General features: G+C 47.4%; 1 protein-coding gene across 1 annotated transcript in view; it reads left to right on the top strand.

Annotated features, from left to right (window-relative positions):
• The window catches only part of PTGFRN (prostaglandin F2 receptor inhibitor), an 83642-nt gene that overhangs the window by 48616 nt on the left and 8010 nt on the right, over window positions 1–27016 (top strand). The window contains exons 5-7 of the mRNA XM_032360602.1: window positions 11966–12391; window positions 17174–17593; window positions 25511–25618. Coding sequence (XP_032216493.1) covers window positions 11966–12391; window positions 17174–17593; window positions 25511–25618 — 954 coding nt within the window. The remainder of the gene's footprint in view (window positions 1–11965; window positions 12392–17173; window positions 17594–25510; window positions 25619–27016) is intronic.

Here is a 27016-nt window from a genome sequence, read left to right as displayed (position 1 = left end):
GGGGAGAGAGCAAAGCAGGCTGAAATAGAATCTGGCAGGCAAGGGAAATGTTTAGATAATGTGGACTCAGTTGTCTCAATGCCCTCATTTGAGAGGATATAGTTTCCTTTTGTTGTCAAGATTTGCAGGGTCGGCCCTGCTGAATGGTTCTTTGAAATGGATCTTTGTTGGAGTGAGAACACTTCCATTCTTCCTTTCCTTTTCCTAGACTCTGAGGTGCTCTCTGGCAGGAGCTGGTGCTTTCCTAGAGCCCAGAACAGAAAAGAGAATTCCTTCAGTAAACAGAATGTGGTGTTTTTGGTGGTTTGTTGTTGTTTTTTTCTTTTTTTTTTTTTTTTTTTCCTGAGGGCCCTGGAATCCCAAAATGATTTTATATGCAGATACCAGTTAAATGGAAAGGCCTTCCTGCCACCCCAGGCTGGCGTGGTGGGCTCCTTCAGTCATCTGCGAGTCCCCAGTTGGGGGAGCAGAGCGGCTCTCAGCTGTTGGCTCCTGCGGCCCTCACTTTAGAACAACTTGGTCTATATGTGAAACTATCGTGCCTTTCTTTTATTCTCATCTTCCCTGGCCCTTATTTTCCTAAGTGCTTGCCCTTCACGCCCAACTTTCTAATTTCTGTTACTGTCTTTTTTTTTTTTTTTTTTTTAAGGATTTTATTTATTTATTTGACAGAGAGAGATCACAAGTAGGCAGAGAGGTAGGCAGAGAGAGAGAGAGGAGGAAGCAGGCTCCCTGCTGAGCAGAGAGCCTGATGCGGGACTCAATCCCAGGACCCTGAGATCATGACCTGGGCCAAAGGCAGAGGCTTAACCCACTGAGCCACCCAGGCGCTCATAGTTTCTGCTATTGTCTTATAATGACTTGCTGGTAAGCTTAAGCAGGATAGGGGTGAGTGGAGAATGGGGTGCTTCACCTCCCACGCCATTACAAAGGTGGAGACTCCTCTGTTTTGAGCTTGACCTCTCTGCTATCCCGTGGCTGTTCTGAGCCCCGATGTGGGTATTTGGCAACGCTCTGACGTTAGTAGGTAACCCAGACCTTTAAAGGCCAGGAAATCATTTCCTCCATCATCTGGTGCTGAGTGTCCTCCCACCATGACCCCCGCCCCCGTCTCTCAGGTCACTCTTCCTCATTCCTGCATCATAAACTCCTGGGTTAGTGGCCCTTTCGCTGTCTGTTTCTTCCTAATGAGCCTTTATTTGGCAGAGAGGGGGAGTTGGCAAGTGTGGGGACAGGGGGCAGGGAGAAGAGGAGGAAAAAGAGAGTGAGCAGAAGGTATGGCCAATTCCGAGTGAGCCCAGGCAGGGTGTTAATCATCCCTGGTAGCAAAGTGATTTTTTGCTATCTGCACAGTAAAGGGAGCAGGATTTATCTGGTGAGCTTTTATTCCCGCCGTCTGAACCCTGTGCGAGAGTCTCGCTATGGAGTACTGAACTGGAACAATGCTGGCCCAGCTAGAACTCTCCTTAGCAACCTTCAAAATAAAACAGATGTTGTCAGCACCGAAAGAAGATTTTTCATCTCTGGAGCTGAATTTGTCTCTCGGCTCTGATGCTCGGTGCATTGTGCGGTGCCGTCAAATCCCAGCGCCGGCTCCCGGTACCCCCTCCCCGCCCCCAGCCCCCAACATAGAATCACAGCTCCCGTGGATTTTTTTTTTTTTTTTTAAGAAAGCGCTGCCTGCACTCCAGGGTGAGGGCCTCTTTGAAGTGCTGGTGCACTGATCCCGGCGTCGCCCGGGGGAGACGCGGGGACTGTCAGAAAGCGGAAGGGTTGCTCCGGGAGGGAATGGGGCTCTTTTCAACGGAAAGAATTTGTTGGTGGCTCTGTTCTTCAGAGAGTGAGAAGACATAAAGGGACTAAATTGTGGGGAAAGGCTCCATTATGATCCTGAGGACCCAGTTGCTGGTTTTCCTGTGGAGTGCCATCACCCCTGTCGCGAAAGTCCGCAGCGGGTTTTACCTTGGCCGCTGGAAGGGGCGCAGAACCCACACCTTGCACGGCTGTTGTGCACGGTAAATGTTGGCTGAATGGGTAGATAAACCTGGATAGTGTGCAAGTGTGTGCATAGGAAGATGAGAACTGCAGAGAAAGCAATCACATTCAACTTACAGACTGTGCAGAGATGTTTGCACCTGGGTAAGCCTCCTGGGCGTAGAAGCGGTAGAGAAACTGCCCGCGTTTTTCTTTCTTCCTCTTAAATTTCCTCCTCCTTCCCCGCGCCTCACACTGTACAGCTGCTCAGACACTTGTTCAGGAGGTGAGTGGGGCGTGAGTCCAGCAGCTGACCTTTCTCCAGGACCTCCGGTCTGAATTCTGTGCCAAGATGGGTGGGCCTGGCCTGATGCCACATGATTGTCTCCAGATACACATGTATGTGGGTACATTACCGCCTGCGTCTTGGGGCCTGTTGGAGGTGACTGAGAAGTTTCCGAAAGAGACAGGAAGACAGATGACCGACCAAGGACTCTGCTTATTTGGTCATCTTACCTGATGTGATTATGGGATGTTGGCACAAAAGAGTTCTGGAGGAAGTTGGTTTCCTGTGCAGGTGTTATCCAGAACTTTCAGTTTTGCTGCTTGATAGATTAAAAATCATAATTACTGCTTATCAAACATTTGCTGTACACTGGGCCCTGGACTAAGGGCTGCACACATGTTAAATATCTGATCCCCACAATAACCTTATGAGTGAGGTACTGCCCCTATTCCCATCTGAAAACCACTGATTTTTATTTTGCTTATGATTTTGACAGTCAGGATTTAGGGAAGGACTCAACAGGGTTCCTCTCTCAGGCACACAGGGACGGCTGGGGATCCTCTTCCGGATGGCATTCTCATGATGCATGATGCCATGTCCACCGCCCTCTCCCCTTCTCCACATGGCATGTCATTCGGGCCCTTTCCACATGGTTTGGGCTTCTCCCAGCATGCTGTGCTCAGAACAGTCACACTTCTTAGGTGGTGACTGGCTTCCAAGAGGCAGGAAGTAGAAGTGCCCAGCCAGCTGAAAGCTGTCCCGGGGTCTGGCACAGTGTTACTTTGGCTGTTTTCTACAGGTCTGAGCCATCACAGTGTCTGCCCAAGTTCAGGGACACAGAGGGAGACCCCATCCCATCTCTTAATGAGAGAGTGGCAAGGTCACACAGCAAAAGGGCATGAGGGATTGGAAACAGAACTGCAGATGTCTTTGGAAAATAGAATATACCAAATGGTGAATGCTTGTTTCTTTTATTTCATAAGAAATGTTTATAGTGACTTAGAAAATGATGCCCCAACGTCAAGCCTGTCCCAAGTGTTGTCCTCTTGTGTGGAAACATTTTGGCTTTGGGAATCAACTTTATTCCTGAAATGCTAGAGCATAGAGTCCTCAAAGCCCCAGAGGAGGCTTTCTTGTCCTTATTTGCTTGGGGTTGGTGCAGAGAACAGATGAGGGAGCCGAAGCTAATTGGGGTCTTCTCATACGTTCCATCGTGTTAACCAGACAGAGATCAGGGCAGCGACACACACGGGTCCAGCGAGTCCAAGAGCACTTGCAGCAGCTGGGATGACGGTGTCGGTTTTGTAGAGGGTAAGAAAAAGCTTCTTTTACTAGGATTTATGTCCTACTTTTGCAGGAGGAAAAAAAAAAATTCAGTTGGCTTGCAAAATGAAGACCGATTTAAAGTAAGAGACATAAAAATAAAATCAAGATCAAAGGGGATAAAACCAAATCAAAGAGGAGATATCGCAAGGTGGCTGGGGTGCGTTTAGTTAGCCCCACTGGAGCACTGAATTTGTCTTGGAAGCTCTGAAGAGTTGGGGCAAAGAGAAACGTGGTTGCGCGGTTCACCTCTGATGAAGGAAACCGGGAGAGCCAAACTTTGTGTTGGCACCGAATTTATCATGCACTTTTTTTATTTAAGGGCATTGGGTAACATAATGGACAGTGCTTTCAACTGTTCTTTTATGAAAGGCTCTGAGTGATTGTTTAAATGGACGTTTCTCATATCCACTCTCTATAAAAGCTGAGGGCGTAAATCTTGAGTGTGTGAAGGAGTTTCTGTAAGAAGCTGAGTTACCATGGAGGACAAACGTTGCATTGTGTCGATCCAATTTAGTCTAGGGCTAAAACTAGAGAATCTAAGGAGGCAGGGCTACCTAATCTGCATAGTAGGCCATCTCTCTCTGCAATCAGATGTCTCAAATGAGTCTTTGGCACGAGTTGGATACTAATCAGTTTATGGTTGAGCTCTCTGCCCAAAGTACCAGGCTTCTGTGGTGTTAATTGGAGGGCGTTCCAGGGTTTCAGCTACAGGAGCAGGAGGAGGCAGAGCTGAGTTGGGCTTTTTAGTCTTAAGAACCTGATTTGCATTCTTCCCCACTAGAGGACTGTCCCCTCTTCCAGCAGTGTACCAGTGAGGAAGGTAATTATTTTTCTTTAAAAGGAGCTGCTAATCTGCTCAGTACTTGGTAGAGACTTCAGAGTCCTGTGCCATCCATAGGAGATAAGGTTCAGATCTGCAGAACCTTACCGGCAGCTCTTATCAACTCTCTGTCCGCAGTTATCTCGGAAGGCAGAGTAGCAGTGGGCAAGTCCTGGGGTCCTGGCCTACTGCTTTCTGGGCGTGTTAGCTTGGGTGTGTTGCTTTGGTTTCCTTGGTTCCATGGGAGAATGCATATGAAGTGCTTAGCACAGTGTCTGGCACCCGAGGTCTCTGTACTTTAGTCTCTGTACTTTCGCAGGGTGGTGATAATGACATTGGCGTTTGGGGGAAGGCAGGGTCAGTATGTAGCATATCCTTCTGCACCCAAGTTCTTACCTAACTAAGACATGCAAGTCTGTCTCAAGGCATGGAGGGACTAGGGGTGTGTGTTCTGGAAGCAGCTGCTCCCAAGGAGAAGGGGCTGGGCTGACCACACCCAGCCCCGTTTCTGCCCCTGCTCCCAGACCTGGGAATTCACTCCTCCTCCTCTGGGAGCACTGAGTGAGGATGAAGAGAGAACTGCACTAGGGTTGTCCGAATGATACTGCTGTTTCCTCCGAAATGGTGAATGCTGAAAACAACCTCATAAGAAAGGCTCAACTCAGGTGGGGAAAAGTGTCTCCCCCAAACAACAGGCTTTTATAGCCTTGTCTGTTTAAGCTGGAGAGAACACTTAATTGTTCAACAAATGATGAGAGTAGCAACTCTGACAGCAAGTCCACTTGCTCAGCTATGGAGCGTACCCGCCTGGTTCAAGAGAGTAGAACTGGGATCAGCAGAGACAAGGGCCCGCCCTCTCCTGGTTTCCTCTAAGTTGGGCATGCAGCCTGCTCCTCTGATGAGCTCTCCCAAGTTAACGAAGCTTCAAAGCGGGTGTTAGAACAGGGCCCTGTTCTACACAGTTCAGGATTAGTGCCTCGGCTGTGATTACCACTCTCGCCTTCTGGGATGGAGTCGGCTTTGAGAAAGCGTTAATAACTGGGTATGTAAGGGGGTTGTGCAGTTTGGTGCTGGTGGGACCCACGCCATCATTCTGCTCACATGCGCTGTGCAAGATGCTAGGCTTCCGACCTGACACCTCTGGGTTTTTGTTTTGCTTTGTTGTTGTTTTTTTTTCCCCCATTTAAGAAATGTACATGAAAATCATACCTGTGTCATAAGGTTGGTTTTGTTGTTGTTGTTTTGTTTGTTTTTAAGATTTTATTTATTTGTCAGAGAGAGAATGAGCACAAGCAGGGGGAGCAGCAGGTAGAGGGAGAAGCAGGCTGCCTACTGAGCAAGGAGCCGGATGCGGGACTCGATCCCAGGACACTGGGATTGTGACCTGAGCCAAATCCAGACGCTTAACTGACTGAGCCACCCAGGTGCCTCTGTCAAATGGTGGTTAAGTGAGAAGGAAGGAAAGTGTACAGCACGGCCCCTGGCATGTAGGAAGCCCCCAAGTCAATGCCAGCTGCTGTAACTGTCATTGTCAAACAGGGGTGGTGCTAATACCATCCTTGTGGAATTATTGTCAGAGAAGAAGGAGGCAATCTATGTGAAAATCTCCAGTGCAGGTCTCTGCACACAGTAGGCACAAAGTATCTGCTTTACAAAATTAGCCAAGGATTCTGACAGCTTTACACTGTTTTTGAAAGTTGTAACATGGGAATGTGATGACCCGTATTAGAAAAACCAAGTCTTTCTTTGGGCAGGGTGTGGGGAGAGGGCTGTAGTGTTGGAGGCTGTAGCTTCAGGAGGTGGCATATATATAAGCAGACAGCATCCTGGAGCCAGATTAGGGAGTAGACCCTTATTTCTAAGAGTAGAAATGATGATGTCATGGTTAGACTGGTCTCAGTATTCTGTGAAAGGGCTTGCAATGTGGGTGAGTTGTTTGTGTTTTGGTTTTTGTTTTGTTTTGTTTTTTACTTTTTGGAATATAAATTAAAAAAAAAAAAAAACTAACACAGAAGTAGAAAGAAGCACCAGCTTCAATCATTACCAGTGTTCTGTGAATCTTATTTCATCTCTCCTCCCTCCTGCAGACACACACAAACACGTGGGCACGCGCACGCGCGCGCACACACACACACACACACACACACCATATTTTCTTTTTTCTTCTTCTGGAAGAATTTAAAGCATATCCCAGACACATGTCATTTGGACATTAAGTACTTTAGTATGCATCCTTAACTGATAAGCATTTTTTGAATCTAACCACCATTGCATTCTTAGCTGATTTCTTGATGAGATCAAGCAGGATATAGCGGTAATCAGTAGTGATGAAATGCTTATGCCAAAAATGAGCATTTTTATGCAAAATATTAAATTTACTCCAATTCAGCAAGCGTGTTAATGTCTTTTACGTATAAGGCATTGCAGGCATAGCACATACAGATGACTTAAGTAGGGGATCACTGACCCCAGGAAGAGTCCTATAGAAGGTCCACAAGACACATATACAATAATCATCAAAGTTCAAGGCAGCATTCAGATAAAATCCTTAAAGAGCAGGAAGCCAGGTGGGTGGTAGAGTGAAGATTTGTTGAGCACACAGTAGAGATAATGACAGGTAAATTCGAAGCAGGCATTCTCCGTTAAGTAGGAAACACTATATCCTATAGTGACGTCTGTGCCTGATGGATTTCAAGGAACAGGCACAGTTTCCAAACAGAATCTTTAAAATTGTAAAACAACAATAAGGGAAAATGTCTACACGTGCAGTAAAACAAAAACCAAAGAAGAACCCCCCTGTACTCCTGCCATTGGGACATAGTGGAGCCACAGCTTCTCCAGCAGTACAAGACCAAAGTCGACCTGGAAGGCTGGTGGGTGGTCCAGATGACCTTCGAACATCCTTTAAATCCCTGGAACCTATGCGTTATGAGTTCCCAAGCCAAGAACCCACTGATCCTTGTTTGCCTTTGCATTAAGGCAAACAAACAAACAAAAATCCTCCCTTTGGGGGGCCTGGGATTCAGTCTATACTGACTGAACAGAAAATAAGACATCAGTCAGCGAAGCGCTTCTCCTCTCCTGCCAAGCTGTGGTTCCTATCACTAGAGGCGCATACACCATGACCCCGCTGCGCTCACCTTTCTCTGTATTTGGAACCATAGGGTTTAAACGGACTCACTTGGAGGAAGAGAGGCTGGAGTAGAATGGGAGAGTCTGTTCAGTCTTCTGTTCAGCAATGAACTGGGCGGGTGTCCCAGGTGCTGAGGCAGAAGGAACAGCGGGAAGGGAGGCAGAAAACCAGGAACCATAGGGGTGGTGAGGGAATGGTGAGAGCTGTGGTCTCAGTGGGGCGTAGAGTATGTATCAGAAGGCAGGAGGCGGTGAGGCTGGGCGGATGAGTTAGACTCACACTGAGGAGCACTTTGTGGGCCAGACTGGGGAGTGTGTTCTTACTCAGGAGGTGGGAAGAAAAGCCACGGGAGGTTTATTGTGCAGGTGACCTGATAACTGTGTCTGCCTAGATTTGTGTTGGGCGGTTATCATCGTCTTGGCTGGAGGCAAAGAGAGCCCAGATGAGGACGGTGTTCATGAAGTCCCCACTTCTGTTCACTGATTATTTATAAATCATCTCCTGTGCACAAGTCTCGGAGTGGGAGCTGTGTGAGAGCTAGGGACCCTCAGAGTGGAGAGTTGGGGATGGCACACATTTCTAGCAGAAGTGACCACCAGAGTGAGTGCTGGGTGTGGCAGCAGGAACAGTGGCTGAGGAGTTAGGAGGAGGAGTTGGCCATGTCTGTTTGGAGTGGGAGTCAGCTGTGTGCGTGTGTATGGATGTGTGCTTGTGTGTGTGTGTATGTGTGTGTGCGTGTGTGAACCAGTGTGCCTGTGTAGGAATATGTGCTTGTGTGCGCATGCATGCATGTATGAGTGTGTGAATGTGTGCTCGCGTGTATACGTGCACATGGGTGCATGCATGTACGAATGAGTGAATTACGCACGTGTGCATGCATGTACGAGTCTGAATGTGTGCACGTGTGTATATGCGCACATGCATGTGTGCATGCGTGCATGTGCTCGTGTGTATACCTGCACGTGTATGTGCATACATGTGTGGATGTGTGCACATGTTTGTATACCTGCACACATGTGTGTGCATGCACATGTGCATTGGCAGAGGCAGGTGGGGAGCGAGGGGATTAGGGTACAGTTGTGCTGGTGATGCCAAGGAAGCATGAAACCGAGATGCCTAGAAGCCCACTCTGTGCCTGTGTTAGGGTCTGAGCCTAAGGAAGAACCGAGGGGAGCATCTGGGTTCTGGTCCAGGGAGTGCACCCTGGGTGTTTCCAGGCCAGGGTATAGGAGGAGAGGGAGAGAGTTGCTCAGGTGGATGGTGCGGGAGCTGGTTTGCCCGCCTCCTCCGTGTGTCCCATGGTCTGACCACTGAGGTCACCGCTTCTCTACCATCTTTTTTGCTAACTTGGACAGCCTTAATTTTCAAACTGCCACTTCAGAGGATTATGCTCAGGGAAAGGAAGTAAACCCTGAAGGACCGAGGGGTTTCTTCCTAAGAGCTGGTGACCGATGAGACAGAAGGGAAATCTCGTAGGTTGCCTCCTGGCCATTTGGATGGTGCTCGTCATCCAGGCTGAGAGGATGGCCTCTGGGGCGTGGTCTTCCTGGGTCCAATCCCTGTTGGCAGACCACAAACCTGTCACTGCCAGTCATGGCATTCTGTGTTGCTCCAGGTCATGAGCCAGTCAGTGGTGGGAGAAAATAAGGAATTCAGGAGACAGGGAGCTTGGCCCATCTGTGAGGTGCAGCTATGCTTGAAAGGTGATAGGAGACGCATGGCACTGGGTTCAGATTTGCCACTTTTGAGCTGTATGAGCATGTGACTGACTCTCCCAAGCTTCGGGTGGTGAACAGCAGTTCAGAGGTACCTATGTATGTGTGTATATATGTGTGTGAATATACACATATGGACATGTATCAGGCACTAGTTTAAGCACTTTCATGTGTAAGTACTTTCTTTTTGAGTAATCTCTACACCCAGCATGGGGCTCAAACTTACAGCCCCAAGATGAAGAGGCACATAGTCTCCTGACTGAGCCGGCTGGGCACCCCTGTATGTTTTGACTCCTAATCCTCACAGCCGCATTGTGAGCTGGTTACTGTTACTCCCTCTGTTTTTACAAGTGACGCACCAGAGAGGTGAGGGAATGTGCCTGAGTACACAGCAAGTGGTTGGCTGAGCGGGATCCCAACAGTCTGGCTCCAGGTCCCTGGCTCTTCACCACTGCTCTTCACGGCTTCGGGTTGTCATTCAGGGTAACAGGAGCACGGGAAGGGTCTCCGTATGATGCTCCGCACGGGAGGTGGGCTCCGTGAGTGGCAGCGGGAGCCGCCGCTGTGTCCTGAGCTCCTGGGATGGTGTGGCATCCCCGGCCAGCCCTGATGGAGGGGTGCCATTGTGCCCCATGCACAGCCAGCCCACGGGGCTGTCCCTGCCACGTGGGAGGAACCTGGGTGTCCTGCCTGCCCTTGGGTTGCTCTCCAGGAGAGAAGGGTCTAAAGCCTGAGATGTGGGGTCACGGGGAGCACCTTGTCTTCTGCACGTGATGGCGTCAAGGCATTTCGGTGGTATTTATCCCGTAGACGGTGTCACCTCAGAAGCAGTGTGGAGTGCTAGCCCTCTGGCCAGGAGGCAGGACACCCCTGAGCTGTACAGCCTTGGCATGCTCACCTGCTGAGGGAGAAGGCAGGGAGACATTCCAGCAGTGCGTGGTGTCCCTGCACAGTGTCCACCTCATGACTCTGCGGGCTCCTGGCCGCTGATTTGACTATCATGTATGCCGCGCGGACCACCCTCGGGGCACTAAATGCTCTTGAGGACGACATTTGAAGGAGTTCGGATTTTGAGTTCTCTCCATTTCCTGGCCACTGAATCATTCTTAGAGAAGTCACGATGTTACACATTTTATTAGAAGCGTAAATCACAAAAGAACCGTTCCTTGACCTCAGCAGTTTATAATCCAAATGAGTCATAAATAAAAGCAATGTTAAATAAAACAAAACTGGTTGAGGGGTTGGGAATAAAGATAGTGGTGGCAGATGGAAAGTTCTGTTCAGGGAGAAATCATGTTCTAGTAGGCCATGTGCTGCAAGAGAAAAATGTAGCTTTCCCTAAAAGCCAGGCAGCACACACTGACCGAGTGCCTACTGCATACAAGACTGTGTATTTGCAGCTTGGGGACCCGACTTGTAAAAACAGGGAGGGGCTGCTGCTGACCAAGTGTCCCTCCACGGCTTGTGGGAGCATGGAGAAAGGGGGCCGTGCTCTGGGGACCTAGGAGGGGACCCCAGAGGAGGTTACATCGAAGAATGAGTAGAAGTTTGCAGGGTGGTCAAGAGGAGAAGGCCACTGCTGATAGGTGACCACAGTGGTGTAACACGGTATGGGGGCTGGAGTTCCTCAGGTCATGACCTGGGGAGGGGGTGGGGACAGAGGGAGGAAGGCGACAGAGAGGTTCCAGCACCAGTTCTTGGCAAGCATGGAGGAAGGCCTAGGGGTCTGCGAAGACAGAAATGTAGAGTCCCCAAAACGGATGAAAGAGGTGCAGGGAATGTCAGAGGAAGAAGGGGTTTCCACACGAGTGAAGAGAAGCAGGCTGCGACGGCGGCAGAGCACGCCAGGAGAGGGCTGGCTTTCCTTGCACCGCTGTCAGAATTTGTCCTAGCCAGGGGAGTGGGGTGGTCCTAAGAGAGCGGGCTTTACTGGAGCCGGCATCCGCGGGAGCCAGCTTCAGGGTTGGAGAATTGTGTGAGAGGGTTACGTGTGGCCGCGAAGAGATGTCATCTTGGGAGTGTGAGGATGGCTGTTTATTGACCACTGAGCACAGACTGAGCCGAAAAAGTCAGAGGACCAGGAAGGTGAGAATGAGAATTGGCAAGGGGAATGATGACCCGAGGGCCTTGCCTTTGGAGCCTGGCCAGGGATGCCGGGAGCTCAGATCATTTCCATAATCTGTTTACTTCCCTGTTCTCCAAAACGATTATTGCATACCACTGGGTGGGGACTGGCCTCAAGTGCTGGTATGTACTCTGGGATGGGGTTTTCCTGTGCTGCCCCAGCAGGTGGCTTTGAAGGTCTGTGGGCTCTGCTTGGCATTCTACGCAAAACCTTGGTGGAGTGTGAGCACTGAGCATCTTAGATCCTTCTCAGAGGACTAACCCCCAGGGTCACTGACGGCAGCTCCCAACCCTATGGAAAGGACCAGACTCGGATTGCAGATATTTGGCTTTGGCCTTGGAAGGTGTCCTGGGGACCACGGTGGTGCCGTGTTGTATGAGTTTTTCCATAACAGACTCCTCCTGGAACCTTCCTATCCAGGGTGAAGACTTCCGATTCCATCGCTGTAGTTAGTAGGACAGGCATTTGATTGTCTGGACAAGAGTAGCGCTTGCCTTGTTCCTTCTGCTCATTCTTAGTGTGCTGCTGTCTGATTTTTGGGGTTTTTGTTTTGTTTTGTTTTAATCCTGGCACCTCTCTCATTCAGAACCAGACTACCAAGTGTACCTGAACGCTTCGAAAGTCCCTGAGTTTTCAGATGACCTCACGGAGCTGGAGTGCCGGATAGTGGACGTGAAGAGCTCGGAGGCCAGCGTCCGCTTCACCGTGTCCTGGTACTACAGGGTGAACCGGCGCAGTGACGACGTGGTGGCCAGCGAGCTCCTGGCGGTCATGAACGGGGACTGGACACTCAAGTATGGGGACCGGAGCAAGCAGCGCGCCCAGGACGGAGACTTCATTTTTTCTAAGGAGCACACGGACACGTTCAGTTTCCGAATCCAAAGGACTACAGAGGAAGACAGAGGCAATTATTACTGTGTTGTGTCTGCGTGGACCAGACAGCGTAACGACAGCTGGGTGAAGAGCAAAGATGTCTTCTCCAAACCCGTCACCATATTTTGGGCATCTGAAGGTGGGCGCTATATTCTTGTTGGCTGAGGTTCGGGGTTTTTGTTGTGGCCCACGTCGCCCCACTGTGTGGTTTTATATGCTGGGTCTCCCTGCTAGGAATCCAAGAAAATGCGAGCTCAGGTGACTACTGCTGTAAAAACAGCATGAACCCCTTTGAGATGCTGACGCCAGTGAAGGCTCAGTCCCAGGGAGAGAGCTGGTGCTTGGTGGCTGCTAGACGATCGTCTTGACGGTGCCCACAGCCCTTGTCACTGTTGCTCTGCCGGGTGCTCTTGGGCCTTGGGGGTGTGTTCATGTCTGGGAGTTCCTGCTGAGTGCAGTGCCACAAACGGGGGGTAGGGGGTAAGGCTGGGGGGCCCAGACTATTGCACATACCCCTGAGGTGCTGGTCACCCCGTCAGAAAAATTGTTTCTGGAGAGGGGTGATAAGAACTCAAGGGAAACGGTTTCTTTGCTATATCTCCTCTTGATCCTCGGAGCACTGTGTTGGGACATCAGACTTGTTAAGTCCAGCACGACAGGAAGCCCAGGCCTCCTAGGTCCCCCTTGAGCCCCTGGATGTGAAGTACCACATGCCCCTTGACATGCCTCAGTTGACTCATTGCCACCCTCTCCTTGTCCCCAACCCCAAACAGGGCTCTCTGGGACTCAGCAGAATCTCCTGTTGCCTGACACTCAGCTTGGAACCTTCCTTGCTCTTTCCCACAGTAAACATGACCAACCTCGCTCCCCCGCTGAGGCCACTGTTGGCCCTGGGGTCTCCTGAGCGGAGGGGTTTCCTTCCCACTCTCCTCATACAGCAGGACCTGTTCATCAGCTCGTGCCCCTCTCCACTCACTGGACTCCTGGGTCCTCCTCATTCCCTCGGGGAAGTGGTTAACTTCTGTGTCACAGCCGTGCTCTCTGGTGCTCTCGCTGACTCGTAGCTTCTCTCCACGCACAATGCTGGCCCACATTCGGACCGTGCACCTCATGATTATCTGAGGAGCTTTAAAAAAAACACTGAAGCTTGAGTCCCACCAGAGGGTCTTTCTTAGTTGGTCTGAGGGTGTATACAGCTTTGGGCGTTGGGATTTTTTTCTTTTTAACATTTTATGGACATACGCATGTATGTGTGTCTGTGAGTGAGTGAGCAGGTCACTCAGATGGGGAGAGGAACAGGGCGGGTGGGGGGAGAGAATCTCCAGCAGACTCCAGCCAAGTGTGGATCCCTGTGCGAGGCTCTATCCCACGATCCTGAGATCGTGACCTGAGCAGAAACTAAAATTTGGACGCTTACCTGACTGAGCCATCCAGACGTCCCCGGGCTTTGGAAGTTTTAAGCCAGTTCTCCCGAGCAGCCGGTGCTGGGAACCCTGGTGAAGATCAACGTCTCCTTCTTGGTCCCCCATCCTCCGCTTGAGTCATCTTGTCTTCCCTCTGGTTTGGTCATTTTCTCCCGTCTCACACCCTATAGTAGACCATATCAGTTGTGACAGCTGAAAGCCCTCCATGCTCTCAATTCCATGAATCCTCTTCTCTAAACATACCGTCTGTTTTTCTAGATCACTCCTGTACGCCTCCAGCGTCACCCCTGCAGCCCACCATGAACCCTACCGCCTTGTGTTGGCCTCCATTTCTCTCTCATGTAGCTGGACCAGCTGTCCAGGGCAGTCCAGTCTGTGCCTGCTGCCCCGTGTCATTTCTTTTCTTTCTTAAAGACTTATTTTATTTATTTATTTGACACAGGGAGACACAGTGAGAGGGAACACAAGCAGGGGGAGTGGGAGAGAGAGAAGCAGGCTTCCCACCAAGCAGCGATCCTGATGTAAGACTCAGTCTCAGGACCCTGGGATCATGACCTACCAGCCGAAGGCAGACAGTTAATGACCGAGCCACCCAGGCACCGTTCCCGTGTCATTTTAGCACCCTCTTCCATTCTTAGATTATGTCCAGGGGTGGAAGAGAGGACTAGACAGGCAATCATGCCGCTTAGATTCCTGGCCATAACAACCCCCAGCACCCCGGTCTCCCTTGCCCCACTTAATTTTGCATTACACTCTGGCCAGACCACAAGGCCGTCCAAAGCCAACCTTCTGCTACCTGCCTACCTACATTTGTAGTTGGATAAAAACATTTAAACGTGTTGACTGGCTTCACTTTAAGTCTGTGATTGTTTCTGTCAATGGGTTCTTGTGGCTGCCTGGCAGTCATTCTGCATTTCCATAATCTGTTTTACTTCCCTGCTCTCCAAAACGATTATTGCATACCACCTTCCTGGACTGAAAACCTTCTCTCCCAGCCTTACCCTCAGCTGTTGGTCCTGGGTTCTCTCTCCCTAAAGAGAATTTCTACAGGGTTTCCCGCAGCCTGTGTCCTAGTAAAGGCCAGGCCCTCTCACTGGTCGAGCACGAGGCCTGTCTCTCTTATGTCATCAATTTTCCTGTCTTCTCTGGACCTTTCCTGTTGGCCTCTAAACACCTGTTCCTGCTTTTGTATTTTGTAAAGTAATTTTCACTTTACTTCTCCCTCTGTCTTCACTTCCCCAAAGCCATTTGCCCCCAGCCGTTGCTCGCTCTTTCCTTTTATAGCCAAAGTGTTTGATTTGTCTATACTTAGCGTCTTCACTTTCTCTCTTCCTTTCTTTCTGGCGCCTGCTTCTGACCAGACTTCCGCCCCTGGTCCCGGTGTTAATCAGTAGTGACTGACATCCTGCAAAATCCCGTGGTTCATTATCTTACTTAGCGGGATTTAGTGCAGGTGGTCGTTCCCTCCTCCCAGAAATACCTTGGCTGTGGGGCGCCCCTTCCCCGAGCTTTCCTCCCACCTCACAGCAACTCCTTCTCCATGTTCTTTGCTGGATCTTTCATTTCCTGAGCCTGAGACTTGGGACTGCCTCAAGACATAGTTGTCGGACTTCCTCTCTAGTTGACTTCCCTCTCTTGGTGATGTCTTCTAACCTCATGAATTGAAACACTGCCTACACACCCGGAACTCCCAAATGTATATTTCTAACCCAGACTCCTTCGCAGAATGCCAGATTCAGCACTCTGTTGCCTCGTTGACACCTCTGCTTGTCTAACGGGCTTCTCCAACTCCCGTTCAGAATGGCGCTTCTGGTCTCCTTTTGGCCTTCTCTGGCACCTTCATTGTACTGGTTCAGCCCAAAACATTCATCCTCAATTCCTCTTCCTTCCGGGGACTCAGAGTCTTGCCCCTGCCACGCTTCCCTGTTAGCCAGCCACCACCTCCTCCTGCCTGGATTACATCACCGCCCTCCTCACTGTTCTTGCTCCCGCCCATGCACATGGCGGGATGTCAGATGATGAAACTCCTCTGCCCTAACCTTCAAAGACTTTGCATCTCACTCAAAGCAAAACCCAGGGTCCTCTTGGTAGCCTTGCATGCCCTGGGGCATCTAGCTCCCCTTATCTTCTGACCGCATGCATAGCTTTCCCCCATGCTCACTCCTCTTCAGCCCCTCCGCCTTGCCCATGGTGCCTCCAGCATGCTGGGCAGACCTCTGCCTTTCGGCTTCCTGCCCCTTCTTCCCTCTGCCTAGATAGTTGTTCCCCACATGGGTACAGGGCTCGTTCCCTCACCTTCGCAGCTCCTTGATGCCTCACAAGGGATGCCATCCCTGGCCACTCTGTGTAAAATTATGATGTCTCTCCCTGCCCACACACACACATTCTTTTTCTCCTCTTTCCCTGCTTTATTCTCTCAAGCATATCACCATCTAACCCTGCCATTTTTGTTCCCTGTTGTGTTCATCTTCCTTCGCTAGCATATAAAGGGAGAGACTTCTGTATGCTTTGTTTACTGTGGCATTCCCAGTGCCTGGAATACGGGAGGCTCTCACTTAGTACTTGTTCAGTGACTGGATGGATTACCAAACTCACAGGAGAATCAGGAAAGAATGTAGGGGGCTCAGTGGAACCTCAGGCATCCGTGAGCATGGAGAGACACTCCGACATACATGTTCTGCTTAATAGGTTTGGCAGAACAGCTATTCCTACCAAACCTAATGTAAAAATTTTGTTTTATAATGAGACAGATTATAGAATTAATAATCTTATTAAGGGATAAAAAGCCTGTGTTTAATTCATTTATTCATCCATTCAACAAATATTTAAGTACCTTCCAAGTGCCTGACAGTGAGCCATTAGAATATAGATGGCTTTTAATCTGTATATGCTTAGCGATTTCTTTTTTCACAGAGAAGCGGAGGTAACATACTTAAACCTAAAGTTAACGTAGCCATGGACACGTGCTCAAAATGTTAAAATGTCCTCTCTGTGGAAATCATTGATGGACAGGTGTGTGTTCCATTCCCCTGACCCACAATCTGTTCTGTATTGTGACTGTCATATAGATTTAACAGAAAGAACCCATATCTCCCTCCCCTGATCTTCCAAGCAGACTTTCCCTGCACTTTCCCCAGCAGAACATCAGGGAGAGGTCTTGGCATGGTCTAGGGCCGGACTTGGGAGTTGGGTTCTGGCGCATCTCCTCCTAGTCATGAACCATGAGTCCTGCCTCACATCCTTAAGGATCCCAGCAGTCTGCCGGATTCTTTCACACCCATTAAATCATTTCAGACTGTTCTGCTTCATCCAGCGGGGTGGTTTGTAGCCTGCTTACAGATACACATGATTTTCTTTCTGAGTCTCCAGATTTTCTTAAGTGCTATTGTGCGGCAATTTGCAAATAAATTCCAATTTCCGTGTCATTGTGCTTTCAGATGCATATCCATTTTCACTAGTCCTGTTGGGAATCACCTCTTTCTGGTACTTCCTTCCAGATTCTGTGCTCGTGGTGAAGGCAAGGCAGCCGAAGCCTTTCTTTGCCGCAGGAAATACATTTGAGATGACTTGCAAAGTGTCTTCCAAGAATATTAAATCACCACGCTACTCTGTTCTCATCACCGCGGAGAAGCCTGTGGGGGACCTCTCTAGTCCCAATGAAACCAAGTACATCATCTCCCTGGACCAGGATTCTGTGGTGAAGCTGGAGAATTGGACAGATGCGTCACGGGTGGATGGCGTCGTGTTAGAGAAAGTGCAGGAAGATGAATTTCGATACCGAATGTACCAGACTCAGGTCTCCGACGCAGGGCTGTACCGCTGCATGGTGACAGCCTGGTCTCCTGTCAGGGGCAGCCTGTGGCGAGAAGCAGCCACCAGTCTCTCCAATCCTATTGAGATTGACTTCCAAACTGCAGGTGAGCGGGGATCCTGTTGAACACAGACTGAACTAGAACGTGACCCTAGGAGTTTGAGCCAGTGGCTTCGTTTCTCTTAAACAGCTTTCTTTGTGAGATGTAATTCACAAGCCATGCAGTTTACTCATTACAAGGGTATCATTCAGTGGCTTCCGGTATATTCACAGAGTTGTGCAAACCATCACCACATTTGATTTGTAGAACATTTTCGTTTTCCCCCGAAGAAATCCTGTCTCCTTTAGCTGACACCCTTCAATTCCCAGCCCTCCAGCAACCACTTATCTACTCTCTGTCTCTGTCAGCGTGCCTGTGGTGGAGATTTTACATTGCATTCATGGAATGTAATACGTGGTCCTCACGTCTGTCTTCTGTCACTGTAACCCATCATTTTCTTTCTTTCTTTCTCTCTTGGTCTTTATTCTTAATTGTTGTACAGTGTTTTCAAGGATCGTCTGTGTTATAACATGTATCAGTACTTCATTCCTTTCTATGACCAAATAGTACTCCACGGTGTGGGGACACTACATTTTGTTTGGATAAACAATGGCCATTTGGGTGTTTCCACTTCTTGGACCATTAGGAGCTCTTCTGTACAAATTTTTGTATGCACATACTACCCTCATAACCTTTTTTTAATAGATGAACCAAAACTCAGCAATTTAGCTTCTTTAGAGAACACTGTGGAGTATAAATAAAGAGAAAAGGGCGCTGCACCTCCACAGGGGTTACATGATTTGCTGCACGTGCAAGGTTCAAGCCAAGTTCATCAGGGGTCCCTAGGACTGAAGGTGATGGGCACTACTTTTGGCCTGACTTACAAAGTGGTATTTCCACACAGGGGTTGAGCATCCCATCCCTGTGCCTCATCTTGCTTTAGGACTGGAAAAAGATTTCCCGTCAATTAGTCGAGTTGCCAGAGCTGTGCTAGTATGGTTGAATATATCTGTCAACCAGCTTGTTACGTCTAGTTCCTGGTGGTGGTCATGTATGGCAAGGTTAATTAAAACGGGCATTTTTATGTCTATTCTTAATTGATTTTGTTTTTGGCTAAGTAAAACATTTTTATGCCATAAGACAGAAAGGTCAACTTTTTTTAATGGTATGGATACATATTCTTAAATAGAAATATTTCTTCTTTGTCGGTGTAATTCATGAAACTCCTCTGAAGCAATCTGTGTGTGTGTGTTTCAGCAGGTAGATAGAAGTTTTTGATCCCTCAATTTTATCTAGGCTATCAAGGTGAAGGATCATCATTTATGAGCTTAATAATGAATGTTTTCACTAAATCTGCCATGGATTCCAATTAGAAGTTTCTGACTATGTAAATTTATAATCACTTGTAAAAATGCAGGTATTCATTGAATCAGCATAATGAATACAAGATATTTGTTGAATTACGTGGTTACTTTTTAGAGTACAGGTAAACTAGACCTTAAAGTGTATTTTTTCCATTGAAGTTTTTATTATTATTTTGTATTAATATAAACTTCAATATCTTCTAGCATGCTCTAAGTCTGTTAACATTTAGCTGAATAAGGAAAAAATACTAGAGATTTAAACCCTTAGATTTGGAAAGAGCAGAGAAAGCACAGGTTTCTTTTATTGTGTATCCGCTTATTTGTTTTTTAATAATGGCTTTATTGAATTATAGTTAACATATAAAATTCACCCATGTCAAGCGTACAATTGAGTAGCTTTTAGTATATTCACAGAGTCGTGCAGCCATTACCACGATCTTATCCCCGAGGTTTTAACCACTCCAGAAAGAAACTCTGTACCCATTAGTACTGCCTTCCCATCCCTAGCCTCTGGCAACCACTAATCTTTCTGTCGCTGGAGATTTGTCTCTTCTGGATGTTTCACATAAATTGAACCATATATGCGGACTTTCTGGCTGGCTTCTTCTATCTGTTGTACCGTTTTCTAGGTCCATCCAAGTGATGGCACGTGTCAGTACTCTGTTCTTTTTTATGGCTGAGCAGTATCTGTGGTGCGGATGGACCACATTTTGTTTATCCATTCATGTGCTGACGGACATGAGGTTGTTTCCACCCTCGTGGCTGCGGTCAATAATGCTGACATAAACATTAGTGTACAAGTCTTGGGGGTGGACATCAGAGTTCATTTCTCAGCCAAGAGTGACGCTGGTTCATACGAGCTCTGTTTAAGTCTGAGGAACTGCCAAACTGTGTTCAAAAGCAGCTACCCCCTTTTATATTCCCACCAGCAATGTGTGAGGCTTCTAAGTGTGCCACATCCTCACTAACCCTGTTATTCTCCATCTTTTTTATCATAGGCGACCCGGTGGGTGTGAAGTTGTATTTTATTGTGGTTTTAGTTTTCATTTTCCTAATGACTATTGATGTTGAGCATCTTTTCATGTGGCTGTTGTTCGTATGTGTATCTTCTGTGGAGAAATGTCTATACAGATTGTTGGCCCATTTTTAAATTGTGTTATTCATCTTTTTCATTGTTGAGTAGTCAAGTTTTTCAGAGAGTCTGGATACAAGCCCATTAACAGACACATGGTTTAAAAATATCTTCTCCCACTCTGTGGGTAGTTTTTTCACTTTACTCATGGTGTCCCGTGAAGCACTCAAGCTTGTAATTTTGATGAAGTCCAGTTTATTTTTCTTTTTGTTGCTTGTGTTTTTGCTGTCTTAGCTAAGAAACCATTGCCTGATCACAGGTTGTGAAGATTTATGCCTCTGTTTTCTTCTAAGGAACTTTATAGTTTTCAGCTCTTACTTTTAGTGCTATGACCCATTCTAGTTAATTTTTTTTTTTAAGATTTTATTTATTTGAGACAGAGAGAGAAGAGTCCATGAACATGGGGAGAGGGTGGGTAAGGGCCGAGGGAGATCTCCCTGCTGAGCAGGGAGCCTGACATGAGGCTCGATCCCAGGACCCTGGGATCATGACCTGAGCTGAAGGCAGACACTTAACCCACTGAGCAACCCAGGTGCCCTGATTATTGTGTGTAGCAGAGGATGGGAATTTAGCTTTGTTCTTTCGCATGTGAACACCCATTGGTTCTTCTAGTCAACCATTTGTGGCCCAGCCTCTTCCTTCCCCCTTGACTTGTCTTGGCACACTTGTCAAGAATCCTTTAACCATGAATGTAAGGATTTTTATAGACTCACAGTTTTGTTACATTGCTCTGTATGTCTTTTCCTATACCAGGACCACATTTGATTGATTACTGTAGCTTTGTAGTAAATTTTGAAATCAGCAAGTATGAGAGTTCCAACTTTGTTCTTTTTCGAAATTGTCTTGGCTATGCTGGGTCCCTTGCATTTCTGTATGAATTTTAGGATCACCCATTGATTTCTGCAAAGATGACCACTGGAGCTTTGCTAGGAATTGTGTTGAATCTGTAGATCAGTTTAGAGAGTATTGCCGTTTCACAGTATTGCCTTCTAATGTGTCAACATGGAACATCTTTCTGTTTAGTTGGGTCTTCTTTAATTTCTGTGAGTGGTGTTTGGTAGTTGTCCGTGCACAAATCTTGAACTTCTTTCATTAAATTTCTCCTAAGTATTTTACTTTTTGTTGTTGCTGTAAATGGAATTGTTCTCAGTCTCCTGTTCCGTTTGTTCTTTGCAAATATATAGAAGCACAGCTGATTTTTATATATTGATGTTGGATTCTGCAACCTTGCTGGACTTACTATTAGTTTTAATTGTTTTTTGGTTGATTCCTTAGGGTGTTTTAAATATAATAAAATGACATCTGTGAATAAAGACAATTTTACTTTTTCCTTTCTAGAGTGAATACCTTCTAATTCTTTTTCTTGCCTAATTGCCCTGGCTGGCACCTCTAGTAATATGTAGAATAGTGGTGGCATAAGTGGACATCCTTGTCTTGTTCCTAATCTTATGGGGAAGGTTTTCCACCTTTTCCCATTAAAAATCATTGTAACTGGTTTTTTGGATTTTTATTTTTTTCCATAGATGCCCTTTATTGAGCTGGGGAAGTTTCCCTTCCTTACTGGTTTGTTGAGTGTTTTCACCATGAAGAGATGTTGGATGTTGTTAAATGCTTTGTCTGTGTCTTTTGAGAGTTAGATGATTATGGGGTTTTTGTCTTTTATTTGTGTCACTGTTTTATTCTCTGTAGGAGTTTATTCCATCTTGTTTTACATTTGTTATTTGATGTTTCGCTAGAACTGTTATGGGAAACAGGGGAGACATAAAATCTTTTGTATTTCCGGGTGAGGAATGGGCATTGAGTCTGTTTCTCAATTCTTTACATCTCTGCATAACAGATAAAATGACTAGAGCTTCCAGGTTGAATAGACTGGCTGAGTTTTTTTATTTTCTTTAGTCCACGGAGTTGTCGTGGTCAGTTCACAGTTTCATTAGAAGTGGCTGTCCGATCCACTCGCCCTGAATGGCTCCCAGCAAATACTGACTTGATACTGAAAAGTCTTCACTTCCTAAAAATCAGCAACAGCACCATAAGATACCCATAACAGAGAGGTCCTTCCTGGTGTCTGCCTCTCTTTCCCCCGGTATTGGGGTGCTTGCCTCTTGGTATGCAGACCGTGTTTCCAAAGGAGCGCAGCTGAGTCACGAATTTCACTGACCCAAAGTGTTGGGGGAAAATACAAATAAAATGTTATGGTGTTCAGGGTGTTGGCCTTTAAAGAAGAATAAGAACAAAGTTTTTCTCCTTAATGGATAAAAGCTTGAAAATATGGTAGAGTAGAAAGAAGGAAAAGAATTAGCCATAACCTACCGGACACTGTTCATTTGTGTTGTTTTTGTTCCTAGAAATCTTCCCGTGCATGTTTTCTTCATGGCTGTGAGATCAGGCTGTCTATACAATTTTGTGACCTGCTTTCCCCTCTTTAACCTTCTAAGATCAGTAGTTTTTGTGTTAAAACAAATTCTAGGTAAATAATTGTAATGACTACACCTCCTAGAATTTAGTCAGTCATTTAACCCTATTGATGGTCATGCAGATGGTCTGCAATTTTGGCTCTCACAAGAGGACTGCTGTTTACAGCCCTTTTTAGGGGCTGGAGTTAGAACATGTTCTGTCAACATTTGTATTTAGAAAGCTGAATGTGGTCCACCTATTCTCCAGAGGCTAGGAATCGGGGGACATCTAGTGACTCTGGTTCACTTAAATTCTCTGTGCCGTAGTCTGTCATCCATGAAGTTAACCAGATAAATTCCCTCACAAAAAGAGCATTAACACAGAAATTGACCATAATAAAAATATTTCCAAGCCTGGGATAATGACCCACATTAACAGTGAGTTATTGATTTCATTAGAAGGAAATCCACTGCTGTGAATATTTTACAGCGACGGCCTTTTCCCAGACCCATGTCCACATGGCAAGCCATAGCATAGATGCTCTCTTGTTCCTACAGCCACAGCTACTAGGGGAAATGAGAACCATAATTTGTGACCTAGAAGGCATTTGGGGTTTTCTTTGGAAATATAAAGAAAAGAAAGTGAAATGTGTCCAAATTGGTAAGTCTTTGTGTGCTGTTTCAAATTTAGGAACCTAAATCCATTATAAGGGTCCTTATGTTTTATCATTTTGTGGGGTCTTAGAAGGGCTCTCGAACGCTTGGAAGAAACCTGTTGGTGTAGCTCTGTTTATGACTGCAAAATTTTTAGTAAGAAAAAAAAACATGGTCCTTGTTGCTCACCTGGGTCGCTACTGGCCTGTGCTCCCAGGTGGCCATATGTGGTATGAAGTGCTCCGCAGTCATGAACGCTGGGCCAAGTCAGAGCCACTGGCTTAATCCTGTCCCACCTCACTCCAATAAGCAGAGCAAATCCAGGGTAGTCAGGACCTGTGGGAACTGTGGCTGGGAGAGGGGTTGATTGAAGGGCAGGCTACCCACAAGTAGGTCAGGTTTCCTTGTCTCCTCTGTTTTCCTTCCTTTCCCCCTTGCTCTGTGACCACCGTCCTGTTACGTTCTCCCCTGTGCCCGGAGTTGGTGCCCTTCTGCTGCTCTCTGGTTAGTCTGAACTCTCACCACAACCTGCTCAGGGCTGCCCCACCTCCCTAGGTTGCCATCTCCTCCATTCACCGTTTGCCTTTCTCCCAGCAGAACACCAACTGCTCCCACTCTTGGTTTGAGGAAAGAGTCCGATGAGTTCATCTTACCGCTCACAGTGAAGTAAAAACACAGCCTTTCTAGCTCTTTGCCTCATTGGTTTGCATGACCTTTTACACACTTTCTTAGTCATTTTTGTGTATGTTAAAGTCCACTTATTTTTCCTTCTTGGTGATCTGATTTAAAAGGTAGTAATACTTGTGTTGTTAGCATCTAATGAGTCTCAGAATCAGTGTCCAGGGCCATCTCTTTCTGCTTCCCGGGGAACCCAAGGAGCATCCCATGGCACTGGTATTCTGGAACCTTCTACAGGTTTGCCTGTTCTTGTTAGGATAAGGTAAATTTCGGGCTCTTAGGATTGGGTTGACTTAAAGCTATGCGATGCTGTCGCCTGAAACTGAGGAGTAAAAGGTTTTTTAAGAAAAAAAAAAGGTTGGGCGCCTGGGTGGCTCAATGGGTTAAAGCCTCTGCCTTCGGCTCAGGTCATGATCCCAGGGTCCTGGGATCAAGCCCTGCATCGGGCTCTCTGCTTGGCAGGGAGCCTGCTTCCCCCTCTCTCTCTGCCTGCCTCTGCCTACTTGTGATCTCTGTCTGTGAAATGAACAAATAAAATCTTTAAAAAAAAAAAGAAAAGAAAAAAAAAAGGAAGGTAGTACGTAGCCCCTCTCTCTAAGAAGGGGATAGGAGCTAGATTCCTTCCATCCAAGGCATACTTTTTAAAAAATTTAATAAATTTACTTATTTATGCTCCATCATCAAATAGCATAATAATAATCGTACCCACAGTCAAATGCATCCAGCAGACTGTATGGTAAATATTATTAAATTCTGGCACTAAATTCTCTCTGTGTGTTTGATCTTTATACTTCCTATTTTGTTGCTCATTTTTGTGCTCACAACTCAAAACAGTGGGAACATCTCTGCCTTGCATAGTTAGCTTAGTTTGGGTAGACACATCTTTGGTCTCTGGAAGAAGGAAAGAGCCTTTTTTATTTTTTATTTTTATTTTTTTTAAAGATCTATATATTTATTTATTTATTTGACAGACAGAGATCACAAGTAGGCAGAGAGGCAGGCAGAGAGAGAGAGGGGGAAGCGGGCTCCCCCCTGAGCAGAGAGCCCGATGCGGGGCTTGATCCCAAGACCCTGAGATCATGACCTGAGCCGAAGGCAGAGGCTTTAACCCACTGAGCCAGCCAGGTGCCCCGAAAGAGTGTTTTTTAAAACGAACTGAATATCAAGGGGATGTTCGGGGCAGGTGTGTGAGTCTGGGTAGTGTTTTGAAGCAAAACCCGTGCTGCCTCGGTTTCCCCTGACAGATTGGAGCCGGGCCTCTGGTGCTCCCACTGTCCCCTACAGAATGTTGTCATGGTTGGCATGTCTGTCTCCTGACTGCATTTCAGCCTCCCAGTGGCAGAGCCCCTGTCCACAGCACAGTGAGGCCTCTCACTCCGTTGGGGCCAGAAGTGTCACTGGTTCAGTCCCATGCCTTTTGCTCTCCTGCCACCTCGGTCTGGAAGTGAACCACACAGAACCAGAAGCGGCACCCAGGCAGCAGGCAGGGGTGGCCTTCCAAGGGGTCCATGGTTGTCATCAGAGAAGGGGTAAAGGAAAAGCCAGAAACAAAGAGTTCTGTTGTGGGTGTAATTCAGGTGATTGCTCATTTGGCTGTGCCTGACACACTTGTCTCTCTGAAGAGAAGAAAAGCAGCCTGAGAACACCATCTCGCCCAGGTCCAAGGAAGGGGGGCCGCCCACAGTTGCTCATGAGAGCGCCAGGAGTGGAATTGAAACAGAAGCGTGAGCGGAAATAATGAGGGGCTCTCACTCTCTTCCAGGGCCAGTGTTTAATGCCTCCGTGCACTCAGACACACCGTCAGTCATCCGGGGAGATCTGATCAAATTGTTTTGTATCATCACTGTTGAAGGAGCGGCCCTGGATCCAGGTATTTCGCTCTGTCTTCTCCCCTTGCCCATGTCACTTTCTGTAAATGCCTCTCGTGTCATCCCCACTGTGTGACCCGGACGCCGAGGTCACGGATTAGATGGTGCGAATCCCCGAACTGCCCCGCTCTGTACCTGGTACTCAGTAGGTGTTGAGTAAATCCTTGCTGATGAACGCCTCTGTCTGTTAGATGATTTGGAAACCCATCCAGGTATTGGAATCATAGTTGTCCAAGGCCTCTTCCAGGGCTGATTCAAGTTCAGGCTGGTTTGAAACCTATCAGCAGGGTCCAGCTCCGTTAGTTTGTCTTTTAAGCCTTGATTCATTCAGGTATTTATTGAGCTGCTTCTAGTAACAGGCACTGTTCTAGAGGAGGGGCCAGACGCCCTATATCGTGGAGCTCGCAGCCTGGTTAAGGAGATAAACAAAAAAGCAATCCTCATGTAATATACTATCAGATGGTGTTAACTCTCTGGTGAAGGATGGAGCAGAGTAAACGAGCAGCAAGTGACCAGATGGTACTTTGGTAGTTTAAATTCTTGGGAAATCTTTGTGGACCTTTTCTTTGCAAAAAATGTTAGCATTGCCCATAGGATGCCTAAGAGCCCTGGGCTGTCAATCTTACACCTTTTCTTCAGTGACCAGTTGGTGTCCCCACCTCGCTTGTAGACCCTTGGGGTTTGAAAAGACATTGAAGGCACATAAGGTGTCTGTTGCCGAGCAGGACAGTACCCACTGCTGCCTTCTCCTAATGAGACCGTTGAGAACCTGATCTGCTGCGTGGGACCTGCACTCTCTCCCATATGCTTTGTCCTTGGGTGTCTTCGTACTGCCCACCCCAGCATGGGCAGAGCCCGGGCCTCCCACCGATCAGCACCTTGCAAAGGCCAAAGTATACGAAAGTCTCAGCATTCTGTGCAGAGACCACTGGGCCTGTGGCCCTGGGGTGGAAAGCGGAAGCGGGTGTTCATTCTGTAGCAAGGGCAGGTTGTAAGCAAAGTGAGGACGGCCCGCAGTGAAACCAGAGTGGACAGCATGAGTAGGGGACTGGGTAGAGCTGGCGTCAAGGAACAAAGGCCCAGGTGGCCACCAGCTGAGATCCAGCTTCTTAGGGACCTCGGATCAGAGGTGTAGGTAGTAACTAGTTCTGGGTTGGCAGTTACTCCAGTAGGATGTCTTGGCCTCATGGGCCAGATGGTCTCCACAGCAACTACTCGGCTTTGTGGCTGTTGGTGTGAAAGTAGCCATAGACAGGATGTAAGCAAATGGGCTTGACCGTGTTCCCATGAAGTCTTTTTTTTTTTTTTTTAATTTTTATTTTTTTAAAGATTTTATTTATGTATTTGACAGACAGAGATCACAAGTAGGCAGAGAGACAGGCAGAGAGAGAGGAAGAAGC

The sequence above is a fragment of the Mustela erminea genome, chromosome 10 (assembly GCF_009829155.1).
Source record: "Mustela erminea isolate mMusErm1 chromosome 10, mMusErm1.Pri, whole genome shotgun sequence".
In the NCBI taxonomy this organism is placed as follows: Eukaryota; Metazoa; Chordata; class Mammalia; order Carnivora; family Mustelidae; genus Mustela; species Mustela erminea.
Note: the sequence above shows the minus strand (reverse complement) of the source record. Positions and strands in the feature narration are given on the sequence as shown.